At 35.6% G+C, this 26,893-nt stretch overlaps 1 protein-coding gene across 3 annotated transcripts in view; it reads right to left on the reverse strand.

The window, feature by feature from the left end:
- LOC140150453 (leucine-rich repeat flightless-interacting protein 2-like) overlaps positions 1-26,563 on the reverse strand; it is a 46,705-nt gene extending 20,142 nt beyond the window's left edge. Inside the window, exons 1-8 of one of the 3 annotated variants that reach the window (XM_072172469.1) lie at positions 25,840-26,563; positions 23,828-23,914; positions 22,989-23,042; positions 11,644-11,772; positions 8,097-8,135; positions 2,034-2,204; positions 1,070-1,162; positions 12-209 (exon numbers count right to left, since the gene is read on the reverse strand). In XM_072172469.1, the coding sequence (XP_072028570.1) occupies positions 12-209; positions 1,070-1,162; positions 2,034-2,204; positions 8,097-8,135; positions 11,644-11,772; positions 22,989-23,042; positions 23,828-23,914; positions 25,840-25,968 (900 nt within the window). In that variant the 5' untranslated portion in view covers positions 25,969-26,563. The remainder of the gene's footprint in view (positions 1-11; positions 210-1,069; positions 1,163-2,033; positions 2,205-8,096; positions 8,136-11,643; positions 11,773-22,988; positions 23,043-23,827; positions 23,915-25,839) is intronic. The other 2 variants (XM_072172472.1, XM_072172470.1) reach the window with 2 other exon arrangements.
- Positions 26,564-26,893: the final 330 nt, after the last annotated feature.

Below are 26,893 nucleotides of genomic sequence, written 5' to 3' on the forward strand. Positions count from 1 at the left end.
CACACACTTACCTCTTCTAAAAGTGTTTTCTTTTCTTCCACGAAATGTTTAAGTCTTACATCTAGAGGACCATCTCCACCAACGTCTAGTAATTCTGCCGCTTCCGGGGATACAACTACAATTTGTCCTACTTTGTTTCGTTTATTGGAGCGCTGACCCTCTGGTAAATCGTTCTCGTCCTCGTCGCCGACTACTAGAAGGCCATGTTCCTGATGAGGAAGGAGGCAAGAGTTTGTAAGCTGGTTAGTATTTACATATAGATTTGTCTGTATCATTTTTCAGCAAATTATTACACAGACAAGAATATGGTGATTATCTTCCAAACTCGCTTCACTGGACTACAACTTTGTGTTTGATAAACCTGTTTGTTCACGGTTAATAAGTAAACATGGAAATAATTAAATTTTTGTTGTTGTACAGTTCAAATGATCTAAAGAAACATCAGCAGTTATTTTTGAGTGTATCAATGGCAATACCAACCCGTCATCGTAATTGATTAATTATGCCCTTTGGTACCATTTTCATAAGATTTTTTGTTTACAGGAAAACAGATCCCACAAAAAAGGGTTTCATGAAGTCCAGATTAATCATTCCATGACATGTGAGAGACAAAATTGCTTCTCTCACGCTGCATCTCGGCCCTGATTTGGTAAAACGATCTAACTTGAAACTTGGATATTTTGAGATAAATCCATATCATGGGTATTGTGAGGGCGCTCTTTCCATTGGTGACATCCTAAAGTCACCACCATGTCACCAAATAATGAGATTTTTATATTTTCTAAGACATAAGATCTGTTTAATAATTTATTTTATTCAAAAAGAAAAACGTCAAGTGTTCAAACTTTAAAGCTCTTTTTCTCGAAACAGCGATTTTAATTTCAAGTTAGATCATTTTACCAAATCAGGGCCGAATTCTGTTACAGCATGTTTTTCAAAGCGCAGTCATGATAACATTCATGTAGCACCCTGGGGGCATTTAATAGAGTAAATATGGTGTGTTACTTAATACTCCATTCACGTTGTTGCCACAGGGAAGGCTGACCCTGCTTATATTGGGAATACTCACTGATATAAGTTGATCTCTTTGTGATACCATTTCTTTCAAAGTTCCTATATCTTTTTTGATTACTGCATTTTCTCGTTTCTTTCCTTCTAATTCCTGCAAAATGATAAAGAACAACATATTATTACATTATGCCTGAAGATTCAAAACAAAAATCACATATTTCTACCTCAAAATTTTCAGATGGCATCTTTCATCAGCAAGAGCAAGTCTGTGATTTGCATGATCTTGTATACCTTACGACTGATAATAGACTCGTAGACTCATGAAAGTTTGCACCTGTCCTTCCCCCTCCCCCCAGATGGCTCATTAACTTTGATGTAAACTACCTCCTTAATGACACATTCAACCCACTTGCAGAAACACCTTGAATTTGATGCTTGATAATGCATACGTAAGATCGATCTTAATTAATCATTTATCACACATTAAACCCTATTCTTAAACACTTGAGAACATTTCTGCAACCTTATTGGTTCTTACCCATGTGATATGACACAATATCACACATTTTAGCATGTGGGTGTCGACACGATACTCATACGTGCTATTTGAACCAATCAGAGGTGCATAGCAACAACGGGACTGATTGATTTGAAGCCCTGAGTAATTCCATGTAAAATGTAGGATTTAACTTGATTTAAATTTGGTATACAAATTTATGATATTTTTATTTGAATTGAAGTGTTTAAGAATGAGAATAAAGGTATTGTTTTTAGCCGCTGTCATGCATCTATCGTCTCATATAACACGGGCGACATCATTATTTTTGGTGTTGCCTGTGTTAAATGAGACAACATATGCACTCCAGCGGCTAAAAACAATACCTTTATCCTCTTATTAAATCACCCTAACAATTGGTTATCAGTCTCTCTGAAATTAGTCCAAAATTAAATTTTCAGCTAAAAAACAAAAAAAACACATTAAAAATCAAGTAATAATTCACACACCAGGATTATGCACCTACCCTATGTTTATCCCTAGTTTCTCTTTGTAATTCCATCATGACCTCTTCTTGTTCTTCTAACGTATCTTTCAAGGCGTCCACTTCAAACGTTAACGTGGCTTTCTCATTGTCCAGCTGAGCATTGGTCATCATAGCTTTCTTGTACTTCTCCTGGAGATCTATTAACTGATCCTGCAGTGCAAATGAATAGAGGTGGATTAGTTTTTTAAAACCAATAATATTTATACCAATTTAGACACCAGGGATGCAGACAAAACCAAATACGTCCTGAACCTTGATATTGGCAACTAAAAATATGCAAAATCTCATTTCATTTTGAAACGAGATCTGATCCAATCAGTCTTGATGTCCAAACTTAGGAAATGGTAAAAACAAAAGAAAACGTAACAAATTTGTTTGCTGTAAAGTTAGTTACTTTTCAACTCAGGTAAGCTACATGCAGACTCATGGGTGGTTAACATGTAGTTTGTACAGTTGAGGCTATAGCTACTATTAAACTCTATTTTACATTTTTTCACACTTTTAGACTAGTGCAGCTAGAGATGTCAGTAGGTCCTCTGAAAAAAATTTGTTGGAGGTAAACATTTTTGAGATTTTGAACTTAAGTTTTGTCAAAAATGTACATGTGCAAAACAAACCAAAAATACTATGCAGTACATAAGTTTTCAATCCATAAAGATGGCAGTGATAAACATGAACTATGTCTATATGCAATGTATTATATTGATGGATTATTGGTATTAATAATGTCATGTTCTATGTCAATCAAAAAGTCTGATTTTGTACAAGCAACAATTCTATGGTCTTGATGAAGATTTATGACATTTGTACCATTGAAAATATACTTACTTCAGTTGATCTTATTATTATTAGGCATTTCTGATTGGTTGATAACTTGAAATGCTCATTTCAATTGCCAATTATGACTTGGCTTTAAACTATTTATGGTCAAACTTGCATTTGCAGATGATCTTATTAATACCCTCCTTGATTGGTTCAAAATTGGACACAATATTTATTTTGGCCAATCAGCAGGTAGTTCTCATGGGGTTAATCAACTTATGACAGGAAAGTGTTGGACAACTATTGGATATTTCACACGCAATGTGATGTTACAATAAATTTTGAAGTCTTACTTCCTTCTACACGACACGCTTAAAAATTGTGAGAGGATCCAGAAGTGTCAAAATAAGTATCTGGACAATACTTAATTAGCCTAAGGCTTACAGTACTTGACCACAATAAAAGTTGACAGAGACTAATTAAAATGCGTGCACAAGTTTGGCTTGTCATATAAATTTAGAAATGATTCTTTAAAATTCTCTCAAAATAAGTACATGTTGTAATCATTTTCCTCTAAAACTATGCACAATTTATATATACACACAACAAATCGGTGAGTATCTTTAAATACATCTGTTAAATTGGCATGCAATTTACAAGTGTTGGATTTTTAGTTGGTGCACAGTTGAGCACAGATCAAAGTTGATGCACCCTGCTAGTTTCAGCATTAGATTGTCAGCAGATTTTCTACTAGAATATAAATGGACAGTACGTGACTCATTAGAAAAGTACTTATATGTGGTTTGTAACTGGTCTTAAAATAAGTATATTTTTACAGCAGTGTTACTATCTCCTTCTACATTTATGGCATTCATAAAAAAAATACTTCCTTTAAAATATAAAAACCACCACTAAAGGAAACAAACAACACTGTATTGCCTACCCCGGCCCTGATTCCAGAAAAATACAGCTTTTTTTTAATTCAAAATATTATCTGTTATTGCTAAATGAAACATAGATAAATCCTAATCCTTTAGTTAGTAATAACTGGCAATAAAAGTTTAATTTCAATATTGTTTGCAATGTGACGGAAAATGCCTAAAACATGCAATTTTGCATGTTTTTCAATACTCAAAATGTTTTGTATAGGCTAAGAGTTTGTTCAAAATTTTAATAACTTAATGTTTTTCATTAAATTTTTAAATTTTAATATCGTTGATAAATGATAATAACAGAGATTTGAAAATGTGTTTCGAAAATAAGAATACACCTGAATTTTTATTAGTCTTTGTTCAAGTCTTTGGGCTTGACTTTACAGCGTACAAAAAACATCCTAAAAACTTCAAGTTTTTGACCCGTATTTCTAAAAATTGACCAAATACTAAAATTTGACTTTCATTGCCAGTTAGAAAAGAAAGATTAGGATTTAGCTACATGTACATGTTTATTTTATTTGGTAAAACAGGATAATTTTTTAAAATCCAACATATGAGTGCTGTATTTTCTGGAATCGGGAGCTGAGCACTCCATTACCACTTTGCCAACAAGATTTTGAGGCAAACTACACGTAACTGTCTAATCAACATTCCTTTGTAACAGGAGAATCACTCATTAGGAAGTAATACTAGATGGCATTAACTAACATGTGCAGTTCTAGCGATCTTTGCTTGTTCTTTAAAACTTGAAACACAACCTTTGAAATCATGAAAAGAGAGTATACTCTTACACTTCCCACAATGCATCTCTTCCTTGTACTGATTTACTATTCAGTGCCACATGAGTTGATACTAGAGTGACAAAAATACCTGAATTAACAGAGCTCATCCACAACTTACAATTGAGGTATTTCTGGTAACCGTTGACTTATGTTGCACTGAATAGCAAATCAGTGCAGAGAAGAAATGCATTATGGGAAGTGTACAATATCTTGTCATAAGCATCAGTTGTGAGAACTACTGAGCCCAATAGTTTCTAGTAAAGTATACTATAAAGTTAGTCAAAGCCTATGTCAACAGTAGGCCTATACTATATCACATCTTTGCAAATATACAGATCTATAATTAATTATCCAGGTTATAGCAAACGCACTGGTGAAGTACTGCATGAAAAAGCATTTAGGATCCCAACCGAGCCTATCACTTCAACAGGGGAATGTATAATGGTGTCAGGATATTGCCATGACTACTAATGTAAACACAACTAACTTTGTGGCAATAATTGCTTCTAGGTTAGGATTGAGGAAAGCATGTTTATTTAGATAATACTTGTACAACACTCTTAGTATATTGAATAGGGAACAAATACACAAAACTCTCCTTGTGTGTAATGGCAAATGGAAGAAGAAAGGCATAAAGAGAGAAATTGAACAAAGAAGTTCTTTATTTTGATCGGACCTGAAACCACACTACCAGAGAAGTACAGCAGCATTTTGCATTGATTGACCCACATGCCCTGCTAATAAGTGAAATACACAGAGCTTTGTGTTCCCTTCAAGAGCGCCACTCTGCATTGACCAAACGATTTGACACATACATGTAATCAGCCAATCAGATTATCGGTTTGTTGTTATGATTGTCAGAGGATTGAATCAGCCAATCAGAACTCCACTTCCGTGTTTACGCTGTGCATGCTCACAAAATGCGAACAAGTGCCGTTCTTCTCTGCCAGAGAATGTAAGTCAGTAACTGGTTGGAGAATAACAAATTTAAATGCACTGTGACTGAAACGTGTGATAAACGGCAAACGCAACATGTGCCACTCTTTGTAACACTATGCTTTTAGTAACCAGTCCATCATTCAATATCAATCTTTGTATATAAGTCGCACTTATTCTGGTCCTCCATGAGTGACAATCCAATATGTCCATTACACACAAGGCTGTATTAGAGAGTCTGGTGCCTTTTCTCTAATTTCATAACTCAGGGTCAAAGTTCAACATTATGCAAGTGAATACATTCAACAACTATTATGCCATGGGAGTAATACTGCATTTACATGACTATGGGGTACCGTACAAAGTTACAAGTTATAATTATTTTCTATCACTGTGGTCCTATATTTTTTAACAACACCATTACTAATACAGGAGTTATTTGCAGGAGAGATACAAACTAAAATATATTGTGAAAATTCTCTGTAAAAAATTATTATCAAGCAAGAAAGTAAAGGATGCACATGCCTCTTTATAGATCACCGATAAATGCATATTTCATTCATAATTCCAGATAAGGTGACGAAAAAATCCCACCTGTTTGACAGGGATGGTCTGGCCAAATAGGGTTGAGCCTGTGGTTGAGCGGTCTGGACGTTGCTGTTTTTTTAATTTAATTTTTCTGGAGCCTTAAAATCATCAAAAGTTTGCTAAATCTGAACATATTTTTGTTAACATATTTTCAAAATAATTTGGTAAAAATCAAATAATCAATCCACTTCAGCCAAAAAATGGCTGTTTTCAATTGCATAGTTATAAAAAAATTTTTACATCAAACTGCAAAATCTGGGTTGGTTGAGAACATGGCTTTTTTTTCATCACCTAATACAGTCATTTTCAAATTTGCTCTTTTAAATTGTTTGATAAAGTGGAGAAATCAATTCTATAATCTGAGAATGAATTAAAAAGGCCAGTTTGCATCTGACTTTACTGTCAATCAAACTCCTAGATGACCCTTGATTGGTTAGTAGTGTAAAAGGAAGGTTTTCATCTGGTGGCTTCAATCACAGAAAATTGCAAAAAATTACTTACTTTTACAAAGCAAAAGGCAACTTTTCTAGGCATTGTTGTTGGTGCCTTCAGGTTTCCTATTACTAAGACCTAACTTTTGAGATGATTTGTAGAACTGAAGGTGCAAAATTAACCATAGGGCACCCTGTTTTACTGCCGCATTCTGAACTTTCAATTTGATTTCAGTTTGATTGACAGGTGATGGTGATATCAGTCACAAACTAGTATTTTTATATCCGGCTCCGATTATAAACATTTACGATTTTCATCATTTATTGTGCATGTTTATGTGTTAATACAATCAATATTGATGACGTTTTGGATTTGTCGTGAACTGATGATCTTAGTAATATTCGTACAAAAAAATTAAACCAGAAGGGTGATTGAGTTTCAGGGTTCGGTTTTTGCCGGCAAAAACTTGTTTTTGCCATTGCCGGTGGCAAAAACTGGCAAAAACCTGTTTTTGCCAGTTTTTGCCTGGTTTAAACTGGCAAAAATGGCAAAAAATGGCAAAAACTCACATATAGTCACTCAAATATTAAAAAGTAGGGCAGAAAGCTCATAAACAGGAGCACACAACTTTTAATGAATCATTCAACATATTTTTTGTCTCATCAAGTCCTTAAAATGAAAAAGTTTTGAATTTGATGTATGCCACATTTCGGTTAAATGCACTTGAGCAATAAAAATGCATGCCTTCAATTTCTTAATATATGTTACTTATAATTACAAAATCTGGCCTTGTTACACTCAGAAAATTATTTTGGTAAATTAATAATTTGTTTTGAGATGAAAAAACTGAACTATTTATCACTTTTTTAGTTTTTGCCATTTTTGCCGGCAAAAACTGGCAAAAATTGTTTTTGCCAAGCGGTTAAAACCGTGGTTAAAACCGCGTTTTTTTCCACCTGCGGCAAAAACCTGCGAACCCTGTTGAGTTTCATACATATTCTAAACATGCATGTACATGTATCAGGAGAAAGAAAAACAAACGAAAAAATAATGAAAATATTCCTGAAATGATTATCAATGACGATTGTGAAAAAGAATTCCATTCTAATCTGTGTAAAAAAATCATTTAAATTGTAATTTCTAATTTTGTAAATTGAAACGATTTACAACATGCATACATATTTGCATAACATAAAGTCATAAACAAATTCTTTTTACAAATATTTAGTAAATCAATGATGAATCTGAAATTTTGAGAAAAATGATCTAATCATAATTCAGACATATCATAAACTTCTGGAAAATTAAATTTGTTGCAAAAACATGCACATATACTGTATGACAACCAAAACAGATCAGAGCAATAAAAAGCACTTTAAAATGATACAGTTAGGCTGATTTATTATGAAAAAAATAATGACAAAATAATCAAAACTAGACTAAGAAATGATATGTGGCCATAATAAGAAGGTTAACATGGGTACACAAAATGAAAAAAAAAAACTTAAAAAGCTTTATATAAGTGCATCAACTAATAAGCTGGTTTCATTAACTACTATGTTGGTTGGTTAGCGCTGATTGATTGGTTGCTTAGCAACCATTCCTACCTTAGTTGACATAATGTCACCATCCATAGTCTGATCATCCTAAGACACATAAAAATATAAAACTTTTCAGCATCAATTGGTTTAATACCCAATACCGAATGACTTGTTACATTTTTTTTGTAGCTCGTAGACAAAGTCGTTAAACCAGATCCATGTTTAAATAGCTGTCACAGTATTGATTGAAGTTTGCAAAATACAGACAAACTAAAAGTATTATCTTCTAAGTTAAAATTGGCTAGAACATCATCATTGGAGGAGGCACAAAAACATCAGTCACTCGCGAATCCTCCCCCCTCCCATCAGTTTGGATGCATGAACAAGTCCACCTCACAATGTTTTTGCACCCTAAAACACAGAAATTTAATAAAAAGGTAAAAAAATTCTGGTGCTTGGACGGGAGCATCATACACAATATATGTAATTCTTGTGATGAACCCATTACCCCTATAATGTAGTTTATCAATTTCAGACTCCTAGCTTGATGACTGACTTATTATAGACCTACACCTTAAAACACCAGAATTGAACAAAAAGGTAAAACTTTTCTGGTGCTGTTGCACAAAAAAGTTAGTTCCTCCAACCCCCAAAACAGCACTCCCTCATAAAAATCCTAGCTGTACCCTGGCCTTGAGTGTATCTGACGTCCAAAACTGATACATATGATACGTCTTCGACATAATTACAAGTACATATAGAAACTTTCTGTTACACACATACCTACAGCTGACAGTTAGTATTTGAGTTAACAACCCACCTTCATTATATATTTCCAATTTGGAAGCCACAGCAGTGATTTTCTGTCAAAATAATACATTCCTGTTGGGTGCATATTTAATACGCTGACTTTCTGATGAAATGTATAATAGCTAGCTAGGTAGATTGGCAAGCGACGGGATTCTCCCTCGATTACAATTCACAACTAGTAAATCCAAGAATCAGGCCAGTTCAGGAAATGACGATGAGATCAGCCCATCACTGTAGTACTCATTGCATATGTCTCAGTTTTGATCCAGAGTGAAATTGTCAAATTGAAGATCAACGTCCCCAAGAGACAACTAATATAGCAAATAGCAACCTCTTCAAGACAACACATTTGGGGGAGAATTAAAATTCCACTCTCGTCAAGTTCTGTAAGTACTGTGATTTGTTTTATTTGACGACTACATGGTTAGTTTATGAGTACATGGTACAACATACACAGAAACCTACCCTAGTACAGTTACCATGTAAAGGAAGTATAATGATATTATTGTTATAACAATAATTTAATAATCTTTACTTTATATGAGATCATGAGTCAGAAAAAAGTGTTACAAGTGTTATGAAACCAGACCCATGCTGGTACATCAAACATGTCCAACACATAGGTACATTTATAGTACTGTCATCATTTCCTAAAGGCTCGTGGTTCCCTGCCAGACTGCTACCACAAACCCTTGAATTTAAGGGCCTGTGCTGCCACTCAAGAACTACAAACACACATACTGAAGAAGTTGTCCATTATTCCCTACTCCAGACCAGTACTCATATCCCTGAGTTAGCTGAACTGGTACGGTGCTAGACTCTGATGTGATGGTACAGGTTCAAAACCCTGCAGTGTCATAATTTTAATCTCATCACAAAATTGAGCTAGTTTGAAATCCCGCTGGACAAGAATTTGCTGTTAATTGTCCCAGTGTACCCATAAGAAACTCAGGGAGCTGATCCTGGCTGTGGTGGTTATTCTATGCAGGCTGATCAGGGTATTGTGCCCTGTACTGGAGAGCTGTGTCTCTGAAGTGGTTTATAAAGTGTGTCCTGGTCTAAAGTTGTCAGCAGCATTCTGTAAAACGCAATATCTTACTTCAGACTAAGAAATCCAACATGAATAAAGATTGACAGTTTACAGGATGAAAAAAGATGTACTTGTGGAGCACCGAGTTTGACTCCCGGTTTGACTTTTTTTTTTTTAACAACTGAAACAACAAAATGTCAAATTATGGTATAATTTACTTCAATCATTAAGATATTGTATAATAATACTGATTTGAGAGTGTATTTTAACATTAAAACAAGCTAATCGGTTGCGTGAACCTTTTGTTTACCAATAACAGCCATTTTGAATTTGGCGACTACCTGAATCACACTGACAGAGGGCACTATTTTTCAGTCATTGTTTTGGGCAGCGGGAGGTAGATAGGTAAATTGAGGCAATCCCAAATTTGCAAAGATTCTCGCAAAATCCTCTTCCGAGAATCCAAATGAATTTGCCTGTACTGCCACAGATTTCTAGGCCTGAACTTACCCATGCTAACCAATAAATATCATCATCCTCAAGATCATATTCTACATCCATCCATGTATCTTCATTAGCATTTACATCCATGTTTATTACTTCCCACGCTTTACCACCTGTCCGCTACTACTGTACTTTAATTTGTCCACAAAGTGTGGGTTGTCCAGACCAGAGATGATGGGCAAATTGCTTTGATAGAAACTTCCAATTTAATTGTAAAACACAGCCTTTTCACACTATAATGATACTACCAAAGCTTCATGATGATACCATCAATGCAGTATACATGGATGGGCTAAATGCCAATTTTTCCCACACCAGTATGGTGTAATGCCTTGTTTAACGACTCCATTGTTGACTGAATCATCGTAAAAACTGGTGGTTATTGTCCATGATGACTGCAGAAGAAATGCTATCCACAACAAGCTTATCAATTATATGGGAGATATCTTTCAGCGAATATCATTTTTGTGCATTGGTTTTTTCAAGTTACTTACATATCTATTTTCATACTATTGAATTAAAAAATTAAAATTGTCAAACATACAAAATACTTTTGAATAACTTCAAAGGTAAGCAAAATCTTAATTAAATTTCAAACTCAAAAGTCTTACAGAGAAAGTCTTTGTACGAAAGTACCGGTTTGATAAAATACGTCATTGAGTGAAAATGACACCGTAAAAAGTTAATTTGAACATTGGCAGATCATATCTGTTCTAATAGCGAGCTCTTATTACTTATTAGTTTCCGTTTCAAATCATGTGCTTAAATATAATCTTACAATGTTAATAACTTTCATATCACAGTTTTGTGAAATGTTTCCGTTTTAGAATATCATCTTTCTTGATATCGAGCCAATACTTCGGGGTATGTAAATTTCAATTCGTGAAATTATATCGATATATCAATTACTTCTGGAAGGAATTTCATGACTGACAGTTCACTGTCACAATTTTGCTTATTTTCTTCAGCTCTGAAAAAAAATTATCGTTATAAACAAAATTTTTTACATGTACAGTAAAGTCTACCATTTCCAGTTCATCTTAAAAAATTAAACACATAAACATATCCTGTTGAGTTTTATGAAATAACTGGTGGTACATATTTTGCTTCATCAAATTAAGTCACAATATTTGCTATCTGGTAATAAATGCCATAAAAGTAAGTCCAAAAAACAAGTGCCTGTGATTGCGGACAATCCCAAGTTTGTTTACAAACATACACGTTGGTAGACAATAAGTCAAAGGTCATAAGATAAGGAGGTCATTTTACCTTCAAGCTTTCCTGTTCAGCGGAATCTGCGCTTCCTCTTCTATGTTCGTGTGGTGTGAATGATGGCACAGAGGTGGTGGTGCTACCGCCGGTATAGGACGTCCCTGTTACACTGGCATGTTTTATTAACTGTCGTAAATAATATGAGAAACAAAGAATGAGTCACAAAATTGATGATTTAATGTATATACAGAGCAATACATGCCAAACAAACAAAGCTGCAATACACTTAGGGCTCATATTGAAATACCCTACCACGTTTTCACACAGAAAGGCAGGATTCCCCTCGCTAAGCGTGAGCCTCAGGAAAGCTCGGTCATAAAACGGATGGATTATATATGCATCAGTGATACACCCTGCCCAGGATTTTAACAAAAGGCTAGCACAGGAAAGCTGCAGGATGGCGCACACCTTCCTGTGTAAGGGAATTTCAATATGAGCCCGTAAAATATAATAATAGCATTGATCAATAGCATTGAGCTGACAGCATTATACCAATCCACACAATTATTTTGTATTATTTACAGCATGAAAATGAAACGTGTTTGGAAGAAAGCATAATAATTAATATATATGTGTGACATGATACGATCTACTGGGGCCAAAATCAGACAATTTGAATTTGAGAGACCAAAATGGGGGGGAGAGGGAGAAAACATAAAAAAGCAATGTAGAAATACCATAAACAACTTCAACAAGCCTGTCTGAGATCCAGGATTTCAGTATTTTACATACGTATATATTTAAAATTGTGGGCAATTATGTTCAAATAATTAATATGCAAAATTGATCAAGTTTGGCCTGTGTAGATCAGATCATTCACAAAATTTACAAGTTGAAACTTTCAGCATTGCAACTCCAAACAATAACTACAGTACATAATGACTTCCTATATATACATGGTGTCCATGAATACACTTTCAGTGTTGCATTAACAGAATATATTGGCCTACATTTAATCACCTTGAGTAGACGGTTGAAGTTGTATACTTTAGGGACACACCATTAGATATTATCAGAAGGGGGGCTAGGTAGTCAGGGTCAGGCACAATTTTTTTCCGCTGCCTTTGAGGGCAATTTTTTTTGCCGACGAAGTTGTACAGAGTTGGGTAGGGAAAAATTTGTACTCATCTGTGAGGCAATTTTGTTTTCATCTCACTAGTGGGCAAAGTTTTGTTTTTCTTTTCAAAAAACTCCCTAGCCTCCCAATAATATCTAATGGTGCATCCCCTACATGTAGTATACATCTAGTGAATGAGGTTTCTTTCTAGAAATTAGATCTGTAACGTTTCCTTCATCTCCTAAGTACATGTAGAGTGTAAAATGTGTGCCATTTTCAATTTTCATTTGTAAACCAATTCCTCTTACACTGACATTGCTCCTCTTAACACATCCATATATGTACGCTCTTTGAAAGAAATGAGTAACTTAAGCAGTATGTGTAATAGTTGTAAATACATTAGCTTTGTTTGATAGAGTATGATATCTAAAATTCTTTGCATTAGAGAATAGATTTGCTGAAATTGTACATGCATATTACGATATCCGCATTGTGTACTACGTAATATGTGTAGGTGCATGTTAGTACACACTGTCATTTGCTCTCATAATGTTATTTAAGAGCTATTTTGGTGGGAGGACTATCAACAGAGAGATAAGGTTTCATTGCTTGTTACTGTGTACATGTAGGTGAAGTAATGAGTGTGACTGAGACAGTGAACTTGAACGACTCTATGGATCATAGGTACATAGACAGGGTAAAGGTCAAGTAAAGGTCAAATCAAAGGTCACATCATTCAGTACATAGATAATGTTTCTGCCTGCTTTGACACTGATGATATGTACACAGTACATGTGCACAATGCATGCCCACTTTATATATATCCTACTGTTAGTATGAAGATAATAATTGAATCCTGTATCATTTAAGCAATGTGTGATTTGCATAAAGAATAGATTCGTATTTAAATGTTTGTTTTCACTGATCACATTATCCCCTTCGAGCCAAACAAATGAGGTATAACGAAGAAAATTGCGATTTCATTCTAGCGCCTACAATGCGTGTACTACAGTCGCCGATCGTAACCTGTAATACTACACGGGGCATCACGCTCGACGTGTGTACACATGAGATGACATCCACGAGAGATGTTAGCAAGCAGTCGATCGATGAACTCTGTTGACCCGGTTTTAATATAAAAAGTTCAATTTTACTGTTATTAAAGCACTTCAGGCTTATAGTCTTTTACGTGGTATTTTAGTACACCGCTGGGCATTTTAATTATGCAAAAAGTAGAAATCCGAGTAAAATTGAGGGCGTCGCTGTGAAGCAAATCACACATCATGGCTTTAATACACCCCTTCCAAATAAGTATTGTTACATAAAAAGTAATCATGATTACTCAACAAGAGTTCTAGGAATGGAGAACCTTTTAATCTGCAGTTTGTACACATGTATAACAAATAAACAAGAGTAACTGCAGTGACAACTTGAAACTGAAATAGAAATTGTGCGTTCATTGACAGCAATGAATTTAAACAGCTGCAAATAAAAATGACAAATAAAAATAACACAAGTACCGGTATATACAATGTACATTGGTGTATACAGTAACAGCTATGTTTGATCAAATCAACATGTCACTGTCATTTAAAGCACAACAAGCAAGCATTTTACAACATCAATAATTTTACAATGGACACGCCATTAAAATCAAGAAGATGGGGAGAATGCATTCTACATACATATGTACATTCTGTATTTGACATAAAATTCAGAGGTCAATGGGGTGATTCTTCAAACTGGTAAGGGGTGGTTTGGGTGGTGGCGCCCCATGAGTTGTATCCCCTGCTTGCTCAATTAGGGGTGGTGCAATAATCATGTGTGGTGGTGAATTATACAAATTATCGGCCAGAAAGGCCAGCAACCCATCCAAGCATATTTTCCCAGAAAACATTTAAATGTTGGGTTATATAAAGGGTATAAAACATTTATAATAACATTAATATTCAGAAAACATTTGAGAAAACTTGATGCAAAACATTCTAACATAATGTTGGTCAGATTTTTTTGTACTGTGTTTTGTACCTTTCATTGAGGCCTAGTACCAAAAGAATCCAATTCCCAAGTTTTGAGGTACATGTAAAATGCACTAGCTGTTTTAAAATTGGAAGTAAAATGTGTTTCTCCAATGGTCCATAGAACCATGGAGCTATTATAAAGATTGAGATGAAATAGATTACGCAACGCATTGAAATCTTGTGCCGATTTGAAATCTGACAAGCTGTTCATCGAAAGGTACCTTTTGTTTGGGACAAAGGGCTTCCGCCATTAAATCGGTAAGCTGACCCGACAGTGTATTAACGCTTTACCTAGCAGGCTACTCTCAATAAGTGATCAAATGAAAGTCGCGTGAAAGCGCTTACTTTAACGAAAAGTACCTTTTGTTAGCATAACACACACAGGTGTGATTGAGTAGCCGTAAGCACAAAAGGCACACATTAGCCGCTGATGTATAGTTCGTTGTCACCCCACTGACATTAGGTGCTTCATTTAAATAAATTGAATGCGCTTGCTGATGATTACACATCAAAGCTGCCATGTCTGCATGTCTGTATATTGTATAATGGTAATAGCTATGTAGGCCTATACATGTAACATATAATAAGTATACCGGTATAGGCCTATATAAAAGTTGTTTCACAAATTGACATTTTATTTTATTTTAAGAAGGACTGAGAATGTCATAAACAGTGGCGTACTGGAGGGTGCAGTTCTTCTGTGAGAGGTCTTGGTAGGGGATGAGGGTGGAAGAGGGGTATGAAGAATGAGAGGGGACTGGAGGAAGAGAGAAAGAGGAAGAAATAAAAGAGAAATAAATAAAAAGACGTAAATAAATAGAAAGGTAAGGAAAATGATAGGAATGAGAGGGGACAAAGCGTAAGAGGGGATGGAGAAGGGAAGGAGATAAGAAGAGGGAGTGAAACTTTATCAAGGAAAAAATAAGTACAGAGAAAGGAAAAGAAAGGAATGACAAATAAATGTAGGCCTTATAATAATTATTATAGAAACTAAACACAGCCCCCCCCCCACACACACACACACACATAGGCCTAACACTAACAGCACTATAGGCAGCCATTCGATGATGTCAAAACGCCCAGTCAGATGTATTTTACACCTGCCAAGCACAAGTCACCCAATTTTGAAAATTGGACGTTGAATGTACACTCTCATGAATATTGATTGGCAACATTTTCCAATATGTCAGCGCTCAAATCGGACACAATAGAACAATAGACCATTCAGTGCGTTGCATAGAACGGTATGTGTGATATACCACAATTGGAAATGAGGCTGTCTTCCGATGCCAAAATCTCCAATTTGAAAAAGTGGGGTGATGAGGTTGTCGATTAGGTCATCCATCATTAAGGGTTGACAAAATATTTTTCAAACATGTTTGCTGAAAAATATTTTGTAATAACATTTTGACATCATTTATAATTGTGTACTGTTTTTCATATAAAAATGTTTTCAAAAACTATTTGTTACCTTTTATAACTTGACATTTAAATGTTATTAAACAGCAATTTTAACTGGAACAACATTTTTGAAACATTTCTGTGTTTGCTGGGATGCTATGTGTTGTCCAACCTCCAAAAAAACTGTCTAAGGATTGGAACAGTGCTCGAAATAAGTCAGGATCAGGCCCTTGGATTGGATTTGAAATCTATGGGTCTTCATCACTGTCCATGGGCCCAAATTCAAATTGGACAATTCTAATGTTACACTGGTCCACAATTATGACACATGGCAATATTTCAGACTTGCAAATGCCATGGATTGATAATGAAGTCAGCGGTGACAACTCTCTAGTCCGAAGGTTTCCTAGTCCGAAGGCTCCTTCCCGCTAGTCCGAATACATAATTTACCATTCGCTAATCCGAATTCTGAAAAAGGTTCGCTAGTCCAAATATCAGGTTCTCTAGTCCGAGGGTTCGCTAGTCCGAATATAGAATAAGGCTTGCTAACTCTAACCCTTATTCTATATTCTTAGTCAGTGGGAGTGGTCTAGTTCGTAGACACATTTCTGATTGGACAATCGCATGATTTGGTGCCGTCTATCAGGCCGTGAGAGCGACCCCACGTCATCATGCGTCTTGATAATGCGTAACACGGCGTGTAGAGGTCTTGGCGTATGTATCGCGCTGGATGCGTAGACTAGTGCGGAATACTCGAACGCGCTAGCAATACGCGCCACAGAATATGTGAAGTTGTAAACAAGTTTTGTTCATTTTATAATGACGGTAATTTAGTTTTTGCTTAAAAATTTTGTTTACAGTTATTAAAATAATATTTAACTGACTAAGAATGAGAATAAGCGATAGGAATTTTTATTTTGCCTATCCTCTACCTATGATAGGCGACAGGCAGGTCCAATATTTTTATCGTAGTGGATACCGGCTGTGCGGCATCCACTACTCAAAATATTGGACCTGCCTGTCGCTCTATCACATGATAGAGGATAGACAAAATAAAAATTCCTATCGTTTATTCTCTAATTATTATTATTATTATTATTATTATTATAACACATTTATAGAGCGCATAAACGTAAAAAAAAACATCTCAATGCGCTAACAAGCAAAATGACAAAAGCAACAAACAAAGAGAACTCATTACAATGCAAAATAAATAATGTGGGAAAAACATGACATAAGTTAAACAAGGAAAGCAATTCTGTACAGGTGGGTTTTCAGCTGCGATTTGAATTGAGCAAGAGTGGGTGATTTGCTGATCTGTTCCGGGTGGGCGTTCCACAGTATTGGGGCGGCAACAGCAAAAGCCTGTTCACCATAGGTCTTTGTTCGGGAACGGACAATTTGGAGATGGTCATTGGGACGCACATTACCTGCCCTAAGGCCACGAGGTGGAATATAAAGGCTGATCAATTCAGACAAGTATGTAGGAGCAATACCGTGGAACGTCTTGTATGTGAGGAGGAGGATTTTGAAGTGGATTCTTTCCTCAATTGGGAGCCAGTGAAGTTGGTCGCGAAGAATGGAGGTTATGTGATCACGCTTTTTGGTAAGAGAAATCAGGCGAGCGGCCATGTTTTGGATTCTTTGAAGTTTGTTTATATCTTTCTGTGGGAGACTGTGGAGGAGAGAACTGCAATGATCAAGCCTGCTGATGACAAAAGCCTGGATGAGTTTGTGAGTGGAGTCCGGGTCAAGGTATTTGCGCAGCTTCCCAATCTTGCTCAATGCAAATGTAGTGGCGGGCACAAGTTATTGACATGCTTGTCCATCCTAAGCTGTTGATCAAAAACTGCACCAAGATTTCTCACTTGGGGCGTAGGATTGACAGCAGCTTCACCCACACTGATGGAAGGTAATTGACGAGGCGTTGCAAAACGAGAAGTGAAATGAATAATTTCTGTTTTGCTATCATTTAAAACAAGAAAATTAGAGGACATCCATGTTTTTATGTCCTTGACACAATTCTCAATATTCGCACTAGAGAACCTACGTGTACGGATTAGCGAACTTAATTTGGTTTTCAGACTAGCGACCCTTCAGACTAGCGACCCTTCTTACTAGAGGGAAGTCACGGAAGTCAACATGAGTCAGTCTTGTTGACTTTGCTGACAAAAATTCATATGCCCTGTGGGCCCGCATTATCGATGGGCTCATCTTATTTCGAGTACTGATGGAGATACAAAATGCAATATGTGGGGCCCCTGGGCAAATTATGAACAACCAGCTAGTAGCTACACATATATATGTACACACACAAACATGTACTTAACTAGTACTAGGGGGGGTCATTAGGACCAACTTTTTTTTTTACCCATCTTAAAATATGTAGATGACCTATCTAAACAAGAAAACAACAATGAAAAATTTTTTAAAAAGTTCTAACCCCCCTGTACATACCCTCTGAAAGTTTGAAATTAAGGTTGCCGAATTCGGCAGACTTGCACTGCTTTAACACAGGGAATTCAATGACCTACACACTTGTATTGCTATAACATAGGTTATCGCTGATGAAATGGTAATCTTAGAGTCCACAATTGTTAGTTCACATACTTGAGCAGTTTATAGGTTATATAATATGTACTTTATTTTATATAGTGGCATAGGGAGGGTGGTGTCAATCGGGGGGGGGGGGTGCTGTGTAATATTTTCCACATATTGGCCTAAAGCAACCTAACCTATAAGGCGAGTAGCATCTACTGCATTATTTTGAAATCATCACGTGTTACACCATCAGCCTTTGATGTGACATTTCAAATAAAGTTTTAAGGTGAATAAGTGGTTACTGACAGGTTTTTCTTATAATGCTTCATCAGTCTAGGGGAAAATATCACTTGTTTTTGGCATTTTCAGTTTAACTGTTAGCTACTGTTCTCTATTATCTTGTTTCTTGTCTATACCACCTGTATTTTGTAAAGGGTGTATTCGTAGTTTTGAGTGAGTTTAAGTCCTTAATTCTCCTAGAATCAACTGCAATGTTTGAGATCTCTTTAGCTCCAATGCCTTGTCCTCCTAGCTGTTTCATGTTCCAAACCTTATAGGCCTATAAAGTTGTACAACTGGCTCTTCTCTTTGACTATGCCTGGTGGTCTCTTTTCTATTAACTTTTAGGTCTACATGACTTAAGTCTGCTGATTCAGCAGTTTTGTACTTACTAGAGTATTATTTAGTTATTGTTTAGGTAGTCATACAAATCGGAGATCCTAATGTACTACTGCTTGCCAAGGGTTTCCTCCGGTAAAAAGGAGGTATAGTTGGATTCAGGGAGCAGAAGACAATTATGATCATCATGCGTTTCAAGTATGAATACTGCAAAACTTGAATAGGCACCAGTCCATAACATAGCAGCAGAAAGAAGCTGGGTTCATAAACTATGAACTTTGGTCTTATGGGGCTAATCAACTCAAATCTGTTTCATCCTAGCTCATCCTCACATTTAAAATGTAGATCAGCAGACTTGATATAAAACCGTACAGCATAATTGCACAACGCACGTGATATTCCAAAAATAATTGGAAGTTTGAACATGAAACAGGATCGAGATACTTAAAAGGAGAGCATGGAAGCGAAGAGAACTCAAACATTGCAGTTGATATTAGGAGGATTAAGGAGTTACAATTGGTACAAAAAATATAGGTGGACCCTGTACAAGTGCAGATTAGGACAAGTAGGCCTATCGAAAGCATTGAGATTGATGACACTCAAGATATACTTCTGCATTAATAATGCATTAGGCCTATGCCGAAAAAATATTTTAGACTGCTGAAGCATTATAAAAAAATGCCAACAATCACCCCCAACAAACTTTATTTGAAACAACATTACATCATGTAATCATTGATGATTTCAATGTAGCAGTAGATATCTTACTTGACAAAAAGGTTGGATTATATGAAAAACAATAATTATTTTATTAATTTTACATACTTCCTAAGGAACTTAAATACACGTAGGCCTGTTATGTCCCCCCCTCCAGGGATATATTGACACCCACCCCTATAAAATTACATATTTTATTACCTAAACTGTTCAAAATGTAAACAAACTATAATGTGGACACTAAAATTATCATTTCATCAGCGATAACCTATGTTATAGCAATGCATGTCTGTCAGTTAGAAATTCCCTGTGTTAAAAGCAGTGCAAGTCTGCCGAATTCGGCAACCTTAATTTGAAACTTTCAGAGGGTATGTACAGGGGGGTTAGCAGTTTCGAATTGTTTTCTTTTTTCTTGATTAATTATCTATTAGGGTTGGTACATATTTTGAGGAGGGTAAAAAAATAATAAGTGTAATTTTGTAAAATACTAGCCCCCCCTACTAGTACTGACAGAATAATATGAAAATGGGCTATTCCATTTGAAATCCATACACCCCCTGGCCCCTATGGAAGACATGACCTCATTCAAGTCATTCAAAGCATGTCATTACTCACATTGCGCACCATTAATCCTGTCCATTTAGCTCACAACTTTGGGGGGTGGGACAGTATTCTACAAGTCAAGACAAGACCTTAATCTTCCACACAGAGAGTGATAATCTCAATCAGAGTCACCTGAATGTGGGTGACTCCATTTGAAATCTACACTCCCCAGGGCCTAGATTTTGTGCCAGTTTACAAGAATCAAAAACCATCGGAGTCGCTTCACTTACTGCATGATTCAATAAAAAGAAAATGATTCTCACAACAAATTTTACGAGAATCATTACAATAATCGATTCAGTGATTCTCGTTGAATCTGTGGCCCTGCTCCCTATGTGGGAGATCAAGTCATGTCTTCCATGGGGGTGTAATCCGATGTATATAAATGGAACAGCCAATGTACTACTTGAGACACAAGTTTCAACAACTATATTCTGGATCTAGTTACCAGTCTCCGGACTTGACGGTGCTAGTACAATGGTTGGTTAGTTTGAGCAGAAAGGAGGAAGATGATGATGGTTACAGAAGAGAAAAAGATTTGATTTAAACTACATGAAGCATACAAATAGGTGTTACTGTGTTAGATCTATTATATGGCTATAGTACCGGTATACAATTATATGGTCATGGTCATACACATTTACATACATACTTTTGGATTATTGGATGAAAATAATAATTTTTAAATGAATAATGAAAGTGGAATAATTTTAAAATAAAGTGAGAATTATTCAAAATGAAACTAGATAAATAAGTAAAGGCAAATGATGAATTAAAATGAATATCAAACAAATGATGGATGGTGTTGATCAAATTAAATCACCATGCGAGGGAAGAAATGTAACTTACAAAGTTGTAACTTTTACACTCATATTACAAAAAGGGGAAGTATATGCATGAATGTAAGCAAACATAAACTGATTTAAAAACTTCTCACTACACACTAGTCAACGAAGCAAAATCCAGTCTACTTTATCAGATAGTGGTTTGAATAAACTGGACAAAAGATGGATGGTTTCTAGATGAGCAAAAGGATTTTTAATGAGATGAAACACACTTTGATATTTGTTTGGGTGTTGGGTCTTGCTTTTGGTTTCCCATGTTCATACAAAGGGTGCCGAAAGTGACCCTAAAGAAGTAAACAAATTGTTAATTTTAGGTTCCCAACATGCAGTATGATGGAAAAAAATCCTACCATTTTGGGGACTTGTGTGCTAAAAAAGATTGTAATTTTTGACTCTTGACACTTTTGATACCACTTACATAAATTCTTCCAAGATTACCAGTAAAAGTTTTAGTGTTTGACTTTGACATTGTATACAGGAGTTCTAGTCCTTGAACATGGGAACCCAACCAAAACCCATGCGAACCACAAGTAACAGGATTTCACTATTAAGGGGTCCTCCACAGTTGGTACTCCCAGTGTATTCTTTGACTAATTACTCGTATGTACCTGGGAAACTCAAACAATTTATAGTCATGTTAAGTCTATGGGCAATATTCTCATTGTATGGAGTGACTGGTGAAGATAATATAACAATATCCAGTTTGTGCTCATATACCACCACAATAATGTACTAATCAATTAAATTACAAGATAGTGTAAAATTGATAGTGTAATGGGTTTGTGTGAAAACACAGATCCTGGTGGAAAACAACTTGGTGTTTTGAGGCATAATCTCCACTAATTTAATAACAAATCACTGAAAGCTCAAGATATTTGTGTGAGCATACCCCTAGGACCCAAGTCATAAGCTGGATCAGGTGGTTCAGATGATATAGAGATACTGGAGATAGCAATGTGGTAGATCTATACACAACTGATTGCAACCCCAAAACACTAGTAACATTGCAGGAACTTGGTTGTGAATTTGAACCCGCCATGCAAAAGTCTATTGGGTTGACTAAATACAGCAATTTTCTTCAAAATGCCATATAAGATATTGAACCATACAGGACCATACAGGACTGACCAAACCTTGTGTCATTACAAAGTACATTAGTTTTGAAGCCACCTGTGCAATGACAATTTTTTTGAAAATGGGAGTAAAGTGCAAATAGAATGTTTATATCTTTTTTAAGCACATCAAGTCATTATAATCACAGTGTACACAATATTGCCCTTGGAACATCTCCACTAGAGTATGATGGAAACCTCTAAACATTAACATACTACCCACTGCAATTACAAGCATACCATCACCAAACAAACAGAAAGATGAAACTGGGTAATAAAAAAATATATGAAAATATATAAATATAAAAAATATTTGAAAGGTTATATAGGGATACGTATGTGGAAAGCCCCGTTAGTGTTATTATTTTTATTTTGTTATACACAGTACAGAAAACAATTAGATATGTTAATATTTTTCAAGACTTACGTTTTTCTTCTCTTCCGCTTTCATTATGAACTCTTTATCCATCTGTTCCTCTGCCTGGTAACCATGGTAACAGTGTGCATAAGGATGAAGGGGTACACAACGACATGCAATGCAATGCAGTTAATCAACAGGGTTAATTAATCAAATAATTTCGCTAATTTATGTAAATTTCAGGGTGCATTTAAACTGTTGAATTTGAGTGATTCAGTGTTAAAAATATTAAGCCAAAGGGCACTGCTGTTAATACAACATACGAATTCATAATTTAAGATCTGACATTTCTAAGACAATATACAGTAGCTAGCAGAGAAGAACGGCGCCCTCTAACTTACACTGGCCAATGCCAAATCTTGAAAAAGGATCACGCCAGGATCACACTATGCTACATGGCTTGGTTAATGAATGCAGTGTTGAATGTTTTTATGAATCTGAACCCCAGTTTTGTGTTTACACTCCCCTGTGTATGCACTAAAAAGGTAAACAAGTGCAGTTCTTCTCTGCCAGCATACATTGCAAATAGCAGTGTTCTCACACTAAAGACTAAATTCTATATTCATTGTGTTGACACATACAGTGAATTTCATTCATTTACAGGATGCATTTAAGTGAGTTGGAGTTATCTTACAGGATGCATTTAAGTGTGTTTTGGAATCATCTAAAGGTAGGCAGTGCCAGGTATGTAGTTTTAACACAGGCGAATCTGCAGGGTGCTTCTTTATCATTTTCATGCAATCAGCAACAGTAGGAATAAGTGTGGACATAGGTTTAATGTTAGCCTACAAATGTAAGTGTTGAGCTTGAAATTGTTGATAATTTACATAAATTTAAATCATTCATACCTCCTTTTGTTGTCTCTCCAACTCGTACATTCGTATTTTCCTGGCTTCTTCTCTTGCTTTTCTTCTAGCTGCAAGACGCTCTTCCGCCTGTGAAATTAAAGTAATTAATTGTGAATTTATTATGTATGCATACATATAGTTGGTAATATATTTACTTTGTATGCAACATGTAGCATGTCTTTGAATTGGGTTACAAAGACAATTAAAGTTAATCTGCAGGCTCCCTACATTATTTTTTACTACTGCATGCGCCTGCCCCAAGCCCTCCAATAAAGTCACAAAAAAAACAGCGCTCGGTTTGTAATCACAAAGTTGGCCATTGTCTACCCAAAGGATTTTATTTTTGTGTTACAGACTGGGAAACTGATAACTATACATGTACATGTATGTACCCACAAGTTGAGGCAAGTGCCTGGCTTTGTGGGGATGAAACACTCCCAATTCTTAGATTTATCGGTAAAAGTAAGTGTTGTCAGCAAAATCATAGGCTTGTCGGTAAATTACATTGCTCAAGTCATATAAACAGGCCTTGAAATAAGCCCGCAAAAGATACATCCGGCGGGCCCACAAGATTTGTGGCTATTTCTATCACTTTAATACAGTAGTAAGCTTACTGTAGAATTCAGCAGTCATGAAACACTAACAACCACCCGACTATATCGCATTCTAAATTCACATTTCAGGAGAATTGAAACAAATTCAAGGCCAAAAATATTTTTTATATTTACTTAAATCTTATATTTGATAGTCTCAGTCACTCGCAAATTTACCATTTTTCTCACTCTTTTGTGGGGTTCATAGGCTAATTCCCCCCACTTTTTAGATTCTTGCGCATACTGGCGAGAAAAATGTGGGTCTAAACAATTTACTCTTGATAATTTAACACTCAAATGAAACAAAATCAAGGATCAAATGCCTTTCTTTCACTGTGAAACTACCACCAAACTTTCACAGTTTCACCAAAATATAAAGATGCAGAATTTGCATCAGGAATAAAATGCCTCATCTACATGTAGATACATGTAACTAACAATCTTTGTGATCAAAAACACAGAAACAACCTTGGACATATAGGCAAAAGAAATAATCGCCCAACAATTCAGAACATAATTAAATTAGTCAAGTTAGTCAACTTGTCAAAATATTTTTTAAAATGTGTGCAAAAAACATCCCATTCACAAAATGTTGACTTGCTCTGAGCTGGCCTAAACCCATTTACATGTACAGTCTAATTTCCATGATGTTTCAAGAGATTCTAACAAGTGCTACATCATCATGTACACTGTGGACATCAATAAGGCCGAGTAAAAAAATAAACAACCCATTGACAACCCCACCCTCCTCCTTTTTTGGAGAATTTTCACATTTCTTTTTATTTTGTAAATTCTATTTATAACTTCTTCTCAAAGATGTTTGAGAAGTTGAAATTTTGTATATATACAGCCTTGCAAAGAAATGTATAATTATATAAGACACATTTCAGAAGAGTTAATTGTGATCACAGGAGGGGCCTACCTTCCAAAACAACAAAGTAAAAAAGTGCCTCCACCTCAATTTCGAATTTAGGATATCATTCACAAAGCCGAATACTCAAAATTAAGGTGTTAAATAAAGGTATTTAGAGCAGTTTTGTAAAAATAAAATAAAAACAGGACGCTATAAGCATGCTTTTATCTTTACTTGGCCAGTTAGCCTCTAAATCAGCATTGGATTTGCATAATTGCTACACAAATTGTATGCGTACATCAGTACATGTACTTTGTAATCAAAAACATGATCACACATTTGGTTTCTGTACATGTAGGCCTATGCCAAATTTAACAGTATTTATGCATGTTAATGCTTGTCTGAACAGTGCAGATTTACCAATATTTTCCCCTCCACATGAAAGTTAGTAAAAAAAATGCTATGCAAAATTTGGGAATTGCTACACAAAATAAATTGTATACCGGACAACACTATTTGCTATAAATTGCAAATCAATGCTGTCATAATTATCTTTGCATTCTTACCTCTTTGGCAATTTGATCTAGTGCTTGCTCTTCTGATTTGTAAGTTGGAGTGGTAGTTCTTCTTCTCCCTCCTGGAGTTGTACTTGTTGGACTAGTCATAGCTGCTGCGGCTGCTGCTGCGCTGCTCATTTTGACTAGAGGTTTATGACTCAGTCAGGCTGTTATGATTTGCAAGTTTTTGCAACCAGGTTGTACCCAGGGAAGTTTGATTTAAAAGGAATCTTTAGTTCTTTTTATATTTTGTGTGCAATGTATGGTGTGACTTCTTGACGCATGTCACATCTTTGACATTTAAAAATTATTCAACTGTCGATGTCAAGTCTTAACACACAGACTGTACTTCAAATTGTATAAAACTGATGAAATATTAGAATGTATGTGTACTTCTTTAGCCAGTTCGGAAAACAGAATATCATAAACTTGACAGGCATCAGCTGTTTACGGTATAGTATGGTATCTTCATGTGTACGTGAGTGTATCTATACACATGACACGACACAATATCATTCAGATATTATTAATTTTTAAGCTTATCATTTTCGGCCACACTTCTACTTGCTTTTATTCAGCCACTTTAACACCAAACGCTATAAATTTTCGGTGAACGGTTCTTCAAAATGTCCGTAATTCTGCAAGCTTACTTGATCCTGAATATTTAATTCGAGTACAAAATAACCGGCATGTAGACATTGCTCTTCCTCTACGGAATGTTCTCCATGGTCAAGTAGCCATTTTCTTTCTGATTAATCGTTTCTCCTTTGCATCCGTGGTAAGTGCCATTTAGGGATCGTCTAAAAACATGAAAAAGAGCAGGAAAAGAGTGAGAATCGACGGGCTACACTGCACTTAAAGTATTTAGGCAAAAAAAAAAAAAAAAGAAAGAAGATGTTTGCTTGCCCTCGACCGACCCTAATTTTGGAAATCAGAAAAAAGGTGTTTTTTTTTTTTTTACTGTACAAAAGAATACCGACCCTATTTTTGGAATGTCATGAAAATGAACTTTCATGAACGTCATGAAAACGTGTTTTTTTTTTCTTTTCAAATTATTTGCATT

This window comes from Amphiura filiformis, chromosome 4 (genome assembly GCF_039555335.1).
Source record: "Amphiura filiformis chromosome 4, Afil_fr2py, whole genome shotgun sequence".
Lineage (NCBI taxonomy): Eukaryota > Metazoa > Echinodermata > Ophiuroidea > Amphilepidida > Amphiuridae > Amphiura > Amphiura filiformis.